Here is a 9,501-nt window from a genome sequence, read left to right as displayed (position 1 = left end):
GGAAGGGGCTGTGTCTCGAGCCGCAGGTGGCCGTTGCGGTTGGGGCGCTGTGAGGGCTCTGTCAGGGGCCGGGCGACTGCGCGGGCGGCTCCCTCTTCCCTTGGCGCCTTTTTAAAGCCGGCTTCGCGTTTCTGACTGAAAAAAAGGTGGAAGCAGGCTTTTGCTGCCATATTGTAAGTTGCTTCTGACTTGCCGTAGCCCTTTTCATCAGGGGTACTGTTCCTGGGACAAATGTGGTGCTGGAAAGCACCCAATGAGCACAGAGTACTTCCCAGGCTCCTGCAGCTCTGTCCTTTTATTTCCATTCGTCTCTGGTAGTCTCTGGTACATATCAGCAGATATGTATCTGCTGTGGCATGTGCAGTGTAGATAGGGTGGGAAGGAAAAGTTAGAGAATGGATGGCTCTATGTCCACACAGGTTGTGGTGGAGACAGATGTGAGCCTTCACTCATAGCGCATGTGAGAGCAGGGTTGTGCTTGAGATTAGTGAGTTGGAGTGCAGTTTGGTGGCTCTTTTTGGCATTAGCATGGTTTTTGTGCGTGGCTGTGGCCAAGAAGGCCAATAGCATCCTGGCTTCTGTCAGGAATAGTGTGGTAAGCAGGACTAGGGAGGTGATTGTTCACCTGTACTCGGCACTGGTGAGGCCCCATCTCGTGTACTGTGTTCAGTTTTGGGCCCCTCACTACAAGAAAGACATTGAGGTGTTGGAGTGTGTCCAGAGAAGGGCAATGAAACTGGTGAGGGGTCTGGAGAACAAGTCTTATGAGGAGTGGCTGGGGGAACTGGGGTTGTTTAGTCTGAAGAAAAGGAGGCTGAGGGGAGACCTTATCGCTCTCTACAGCTCCCTGAAAGGAGGATGTAGCGAGATGGGGGTTGGTCTCTTCTCACAAGTAACAGGCAATAGGACAAGAGGAAATGGCCTCAAGTTGTGCCAAGGGAGGTTTAGGGTGGATATTAGGAAAAAATTCTTCACAGAAAGGGTTGTCAAGTGTTGGAACGGGCTGTCCAGGGAAGTGTTGGAATCACCATCCCTGGAGGTATTTAAAAGACAGGTAGATGTGATGCTGAGGGATGCGGTTTAAGGGTGGTTTTCAGCAGTGTTAGGTTGATGGTTGGACTCGATGATCTTAAAGGTCTGTTCCAACCTAGAAAATGCTATGATTTGTGAGTGCAGGGGAGTTTTCGAAGGGCTCCCAGGTGCCCTGCAGTGGTTCTGGGTGATCCATTCTAGGTGCAGAGAAAATGGGACTTTCTAAAAGCAGAAAATGAGCAATGGCTGCTCTTTTAAACCATGAACTTAAAGTCAAGTTTTCTGGCAGCAGTAGGATGTCAAGCTCTTGGGACTGTCCAGACCTCACAAATATGCCCTTAGCATAGGTAGCTGACTGACAACTCCATGCAGAAGGCAAGCTGAAGGTGGCTATAGTGTCCACTCTTGGGAGATCTCATGGAAAATTCAGATTTAAAGAAATGAGATGTGTCCACATTCTGCTCTTGTCACAGCCCTTTTTTCTAATGTTCCATGCAATACGTTTTAGGGATACTGCATGGAGTTTTTATCTTAGCATGACTAATACGAAAGATGGCACCAAGGGGAAAAACATATTCTGGCTGCGTGATTTTTAAGAGCTAGGCTGCTGCCCATGGTTAGGGCATTTCAATGAACCTCTTTTTGCAGCATTTCTGGTTTATTGTGCCAGTAACTGGCCATTAATTAAAAGGAAGAAATACATCAACTGATAGTGTGGAATTTTGTTTTTAAAAATTGTAGTAAGGCATTTCTACATTCTGTACCTAGACATGTGTACAACTATGTTGAGAAGGAGCCAGGCACAAACTGATTTTTGGCATTGATTCAGAGGATGATGTATGGTCATGGAGACTGTCAAAGATGTTGTTTGAAGTCAAAAGAAAGGCTGTGTACAAATTCCTTAAGCGGTTTGAGTTTGGTGGGATTCCCAGTAGGGCCAGTGCAAGATCCCACCTGGAATATTGCATCCAGCTCGGGAGCCCACAACATAAGAAGGACATGGACCCATTGGAGTGGGTCTAGAGAAGGCCATAAAGATGATCCAAGGGCTGGAGCCCCTCTGCTGTGAGGACAGGCTGAGACAGTTGGGGTGGTTCAGCCTGGAGAAGAGAAGGTTCCAGGGAGACCTTATAGCCCCTTCCAGTCCCTAAAGGGCCTACAGAAAAGCTGGGGAGGGCTCTTCATCAAGGATTGTAGCAATAGGGCAAGGAGTAATAGTTTTAAACTGGAAGAGGGGAGATTTATGTGAGATATGAGGAAGAAATTCCTGTGAGGGTGGTGAGACACTGGCCCAGACTGCCCAGAGAAGCTGTGGCTGCCCCATCCCTGGGGGTGTTCAAGGCCAGGTTGGACGGGGCTTGGAGCAACCTGGGCTGGTGGGAGGTGGCCCTGCCTGTGGCAGGGGGGGTGGGGCTTTGTGATCTTTAATGTCCCTTCTGACTCTAACCATTCTATGATTCTACGTTTCTATGATTCTGTCTCCAGGTGTGGAGATTTTAGATTGTAGTTCTACATTAGTAACATTAGTTCCACAGCTGGGGGTTTTAGTGAAACCTGCCTGAGAAGGATTGTAGAAGTAAATTGCTTGGTATTGCAGGATTTAGGGTAGGTTCAGGGAATGAAGAAACAGAAGATGAGAGGATCAAGGAGAAGACCAGTTTATTAAAACCCATAATATGATAGCAGATGTACAAAACTTACATTACTGAGCATAATGGAAAATTAAAACAATGCAGATGTTGCTTACTAAGATGAGAAATGGGAAGAAATACATCCTAAGAATTGAGGCAACAGGTGGACAGCCAGCCACCGTAGCTGCAAACATCCTTTTAACAACTCCTAAAGCTACTGCATGAAGGAACAGGTATGTTGATTGTTTCTGTTCAGTGTCCTTTTAACTCTGGCCCCCTAGAGATTATGTGCAACACTTGTTGACATAAGTGTGAAATTTTCTGTATTTTTTTTTCCCTGTGATTGATTTTGCCTATTCAAGTGAAAGGTATTGCAGGCTTTAACTCTGAGGATTGTATCTTTATGGAAACAGCAACATGAGACTGATAAATATAAACAAATAGCAACGATGGTAACACTCCTGGTTGTTCTTTAAAAAGATCAAAGGAATTTTCTGGAGTTTGAGTGCCTTCACATGGTAGAAATCAGTATGGTATTGCATGGAATCTGAAATGGTAATAACAGCTGGTAATGCCAAAGAGCCTGCGAAGAATGAGGCTAGAGCTTGGGGTCTGTTGTGGCAGAAATAAATAGGTATAGTATGTAAGAGTGAAATCTGAAGTAAATGTAGGAAAAAGGTTGGGGAAAAAAAAAAAATCCAAACCATCTCACAAACCTGAGGAGGTCCTGTGAGATTCCTTATTACCATAGGCATCTTGCAGCATTAGGTGACAAATATTATGTTAGGGTTGTCTGTTTATTTCTTAAATTGAGCTGTTGCCCAGCACATCAAATTGCAATGTGCTAAAGCTTGTTTGTGGTGTATTTTATAAGAAAGACTAACAGGAGTTGGTCTGCAAGAAAGCGTCCTTTTGGCATATAAAAAGAAATGCATCGACATCAAGGCTTTAACTTCTGGAAATTTGTATCAGTTTATAGATTGGAGGACTGTGCAAAGTGAAGAAAAATAGTCATGGGCATGAGCTGAAATACATAGTTTGGAAGATTTACTTCATTGGCGAGAGAGGGTGATGAAGATGGTATGATTTAACCAGAATTTTAATTAGGCTTTTAGATAAATGGTTGGGCCAGGAACTGCAGTCTACAAATACCTAAAGTGAGGGTTTAAAAAAGATGGATCCAGAATCTTCATACAGGTGCGTAGCAGAAAGGGAAAAGACAATGGACAAGAGTTAGAACCTGGGAAGTCTCTACTCTATATAAGAAGATAATTGCTTACAGTGAGTGTAAGAATCAGTAAGGGTTTGAGTGGTAAGTTTGTGCTTACATTGTGGCTCTTGGGTTTATGTTTTCTCAGCTGGCTTCTTTTTCTTGAGAGAGAGACAATAACACTTATGTTACATGACATAAGACACGCATGCCTCTAATGCAATAATAAATACCCTCCCAGAGATGTTAAAAATAATTTACAGTGAGGTGGGTCAAACAGCAAGGTTTTTCAAGGAGCTCTATGTCCCAGGATGTAAATACGTGTATGTAGAATGGGTTTGTGGTCTGGCAGCAAAATCTGCATACAAAATTTGTAATGTAAGAAAACGGTGTATGAAAATCCAGACAGGTCTGATGGGTTAGCCAAGAATTTTCTCACGGACCCAGTCATGACTCCTGTGAAAGCAATCCTATTCAAACCTATCTGGGTTTCAGGTCATTTTTATTTGTCATTTCTCTGCACACAGTCAAGCTCCTGAGAGCCAGCTGGCTTTCAAATGTTACTCTGGTTATACCTGGCTCTTATGTCTGTGTGCACCAAACCGAAGACAATGTCAAGATCGTTATACCCTGAGTTCATAGCTTGCCATACCAGTAAAGTGTTAAAGTTCCGATTGCCAGAAAGATACAGTTAGGCCTACCTAACCTGGCTTTGCTGTCCTTGGGTCAGGGGAAGAGCCCGCAGCCCTGGGGACAATGGAGCGGCTCATATGTGTAGTATTTGCTGTCTGCTATTCCGCACTCAGGTTTCCTGAACAAAATAAAGAATTTATTTACTTTAAGTAAAAGCCTGGGGGTGAACTTGTAGGTGTGCAGTGGAGACAGCCAGGGACTAGTGTGAAACAAGGAGTGAATGAACTTGGTGGTTTATAGTCTTAGCACATATCTTGTTCAAAGATAAACCTTTAACAAACAAGCTATGTTCTTTTCCTGCAAAGAGACAAAATGAGATCTGAAATTTCCAAACCATCAAAATAATTAAGATAATTGGCAACTGATTATTCCAAACAACCATATGTAATGCCAAAGAGTTATTAGTCACCTCTCATTTCATATCTCAGTTTCTGGAAGTTGCGTTTTAGTAAGACTAATTAATATATGTAGTGTTCCAAGAGATGCACTGTAATGTCTTTGGAAGCACTGCACTGGTGATATCACCAGAAGATCCGATCCCATGGGGCATAATTTCTATTTTTCAGATCGTTGTTTTTGGAGGGAAAAAATAATAGGTGGAACAGAGTATCTTCTCTTTTATTCTCCCCCCTGACTTTAAATTGTATGTTTGTAGAAAGCTGAACGTCTACATTATAAGTTTTACATTGCACCTCACAACTGATATGAGGATATGAATGCAAAATTCTTGTTGCGTGAGATAAAATTGTATAATGCTTGGTGAAACAGTTCTAACTTGAGACACAAAAGAAGATTTTAGAATTGCAAGCACAATTGTGGGAGATTCTTTATGTTTTCCACATCATTACTTAGTTCTTCAGCTATGCTCGTATGTTTTGTTAGGGTTTTATTCTAAAACTGTGCCAACAAAACACTGATGGAAATATTTGTGAATGGTGATTGTCTGCTCCAAGCCAAAGTGTTTGCTGAAGGCACATTATTTGCAAGATACATTATTTCAGAATAACAAGCAACTACCCTCTTACTCCAAAGGTTTTGAGGGAACTTTTTTTCTTCAAGTGCATGTGTTTTTTCATTGCTCTCCATCACAACCCAAATACATTTGTGGCAGGCAGCTGGCTGGAAACATAAAGCTCATGGATTGGCTGTCTTTTGTGGCAATAAAGCTTCAAAACTATAATTTCTGTGTAGCTCTGAACAAAACCACCCTGCCTGCTGAGAACAGCTGTTGGCTTGTGGGGTGACTTACTTGTGAATATGGTGTTATGTGCTGCTGCTGCTGCTGCCATAGAATGGATTTATGGATTGTTTTGCCAGGATAGTGCCATGGAGTTACGAGTTGAAAGACAGACAGAGGGGCTTAAGCTGTGTCTAGCTCTATAAATCCTACTTGTCTATTGAATTAAAACCAGAACTGAGACTTGGCCCTAAGGCTGGTGATGAAAAACAGCATTGTAGAGTAATTGCTGAGGACACAGGTAAACAAAATAGTATTCCATGTAGTTTTATAATGGGTTTTGGAGATGAACTTTTACATTTCTAGGCAGGATGCAGCCTGCTTTTATTGAGCCTCATGACATAAGCGTCACTGGGATTAGGATATTTTGACTTGCAATCTTCAACAAATGCCTGTTTATTCTGGATTGAAATGTGAAGCCTTTTATAGCTACAAAGAAAGCATAGCGCTATTTGGAGTTGAGAATTGTGCCATCCTGTGCAGTTGACATGAGATGGTCTGTGTTTCTTGTCTGCCATCCTTTCATCACAGTTGTCTCTTTTATATATATATATATATTTTTTTTTTTTTTAATGTTTATGTTAAAAACACAGAATTTGTACATAATGTGGCAAAAAAAGTCTCTGTAATGGTACTTTTTGTTTTGTTTCCATGACTTGTTCTTTCTACAGTGGTCTGTTCATGACCTTGAACAATCTATTTTATTGGAAATTATTATTTAAAAGCAAGATTTTTCCCTTCTGTATGACTTCTTTTGTATTTCATACTGAAATTGCCTGTTAAATGGAGTAAAAGCTAAACATATTTTTAACATTTTTTAACACAGTGTGGTTTGATTATAACTTGAGGCCTACCCAAATAGGAGCAATAATCACAGTTAATGGCAACAATACAGCACTGTTGCAACAGTTGTGTCTCGTACTTGCTTATGCAGTTACTTGATTTACAAGGGATAAAGTCATACTTGCAACAAATACTATGTTGCCTGTGGAGCTGAGCATCAAAATTCGGTCATTGGCTTACATGATATGAATATTTTTTATTCCATGTGGCCATGTGGATCTTGTTCTTTTCATCATGGGACATACTTGTTCTTTATTATCATTCCAATATCCCTTATTGTCTAAAAATAATTATTGTAAAACTTTTGGAAGGTGGAGATACTGTTTGCAAGCAAAATGATTTGAATTCTTATAATTATTTTTTTTTTTTGCTGTATTTGTGGTTTTGATGAATGTGAAGTTTCAAAGCAATGATCAAAACAGGACATGGCAGTGACAGCAGGAAAGAAGGGAAGTGTGAAAGAGCAAAAAGAGCTTTGAAGGCTAAGTCTTCAGCTGATAGGGTTGCCACATTTGGTGGCTATCCTGGTTTACACTAACTGAAGATCATATTTCCCTAAAAAAATATTATTTCTCTTTTCTTTTATCAGCTTTTATCAGCTTCATAGATAATTCGTTCCTACTTAACATTGATTCAGCTAATATAAATTTGGACTTTTAAAATGTATACTTCCTTTGTGATAACAAAGATCAAATGGAAAATATCGTGTAGGATGAATTTGCTCTTTTTCATTGCGCTTGCAAGTTGCTCATAAGAAGGCTACAGTGAGGCTAGGGCTTTTGGGTGTTTCTGGCTTGCTCTTCCAGACATTGTCTTTTCAATGATATTAAATATTTGGTCTATGACAGCACAGGTTCTTGCAGTAGAGATGATATAAAGTCCCAAACAGACAGCTGAATTATTACTTCAGTCATTGTGAAAACAGCAGGAGGTGAAGTTTTGAGTGAGTGCCTGTGAAATAATTTCATGAACCGTAATGAAGGTAAAGGAACCAAACCAAATATTTAATAAATGGACATATGTTTAAATTATGTTTAAAGTGCTATAGTCCAGGAAAGGTTTTGAAGGTTCTGGCATAGTGAATCTTTTTTTTTTTTTTTACTATGCTAGTCAATGGAAAAATTATCAGAGCACAGGACCGAATAAATTTACATGCTTTCTTTCTCAATTTTTCCTCTTTTTTCAGAGGGTTGTAGTGAAAATTATCTACAATCTCATCAATTGGGGTGACGTACACGGTACTCAAACGTTGATAGTCCAGACTTTTCAGCCCAAGGAAGTATTCTAAGCTATCAAAATGCAACTTGGAGTTGAAAAGTGTGATACTAACAATAGTTACTTCCTACAAACTGTAAAATCTGATGTCAAGGCACTCACCCTGGGAGGGCAGACGAGTGTAGGGGGGATGTGGTTGAAGTCAGTGACAGGGATTAGTATCTGTATCTTCAGTGAGTAAAATACATTGCTGTCTCTTGCTGTTTGTTTCTCCTGATATGTGTGGTGACTGTATGAAACGGAGGTTAAAGCACTGGATGCAAAGCAGAAGATTCTTTCTTTTCTTAGCTCTGTAGTCATTCATCTTAGCTTGTTCCCTTAAACTGTATGTTGCAAAGAAGGGTTTGCCCTGAGAATGTTAGTGGATAGAAGTAACTGGAGTGGGTGCAAGAATAAAAATGCAATTTTTTTAAAAAATAAAGTAGAAAAGAATTTTATTTTTAAGATTTTTGAAATGCATCTGTTTTTTTCCATTCACTCATCTGAAGTAATTGGTGAAAAAAAAAGTCAGAAGTGTTCCCCAAATGGCTTGGGAAATTTCTTCAGTTAATTAAAACTTGGAGTTTGATCAAAAAGAATCTAGGTTGCCCAGCTGGCCTAGTAAGATGTATCAGAAGTAGGAAGTAGTTTTTGGCTCCTAAACCTTACTTTTATATTTGGGAATCTAAGAACAATAGGGTTATCAAATTTTCTCATTAAAACTTCTGTATAACAGAAGATAATGAATTTCACTGAGCCTTCTCCATAGTATTGTCGAAGACTGTAAATAGACAGAAAGATGGCAGTGATCAGGAGCTGAAGTTGGGTTGTTGTGGCAGGGAGATCAAAGTGCCATACATGCCAGAAGCTTGTGCAATGGAAGGAAAATGACTGGATGAATTATACCTACACACTGCCAGCAGGTATGTCATTTATTTTGCTGGGTGTCTACTCATTTCAGTTCAGAGAAAATCATCCTGGCTCAAAATGTGGTGATCATAATATCCGTAAGCAAAACGCATCACCCGAGCACTTTGTCCAGCCTGTCTGAAGTTCCATCTCCAGCTGAGTCCAATGCTTTACAAAGGCATTGTATTAGCTCAATAGTAAACTTCTGGGAAGACAGGTTTTGCAATCCTCTAGTTACTTCTTTTTTCACAAACCAAATCCTGCACACAGTAATTTGTAATCACTTGGAATGTATTTAGTCCTTCCCCTCAGCCTGAAGTGGGGTTTCAGTGTAACTCACATTTTTAAGTAGGTTTAGGTTTGATCAACAGCTAGATAGAAAAGATTGTGGGGAAACTCAGCAAAATTTAGCTGGAAGTGTCATCTTCTAGGTCTCATGGTGCAGTCTTCATGGAGGCTGTGACAGGAAACAGTTGAACAACCAAAACACAAAAGAAAAAAGATAGATTACTTAAGCAGAAGAAAAGAGAACACTATTGGAAGTTAATAGACATCCATGAAAGGTGCTGTCATATTTAGATTAAGGGAATAAAAAACCCCAAATTAAATGTAAGGTTATAGCAGCACAGCTAAAAAGATTTTGAAGAGCAAACTCACTGGAGATACAAAACTACTAATATACTTTTTCCAGT

At 40.2% G+C, this 9,501-nt stretch overlaps 1 protein-coding gene across 1 annotated transcript in view; it reads right to left on the bottom strand.

Moving 5' to 3' along the window:
* The window catches only part of CDKN3 (cyclin-dependent kinase inhibitor 3), an 11,556-nt gene extending 7,043 nt beyond the window's left edge, over positions 1 to 4,513 (bottom strand). Inside the window, 1 exon segment of the mRNA XM_009893951.1 lies at positions 4,449 to 4,513. Coding sequence (XP_009892253.1) covers positions 4,449 to 4,513 — 65 coding nt within the window.
* Positions 4,514 to 9,501: the final 4,988 nt, after the last annotated feature.

Source organism: Charadrius vociferus, unplaced genomic scaffold (genome assembly GCF_000708025.1).
Source record: "Charadrius vociferus isolate BGI_N301 unplaced genomic scaffold, ASM70802v2 scaffold49, whole genome shotgun sequence".
NCBI classification, from domain to species: Eukaryota; Metazoa; Chordata; class Aves; order Charadriiformes; family Charadriidae; genus Charadrius; species Charadrius vociferus.
Note: the sequence above shows the minus strand (reverse complement) of the source record. Positions and strands in the feature narration are given on the sequence as shown.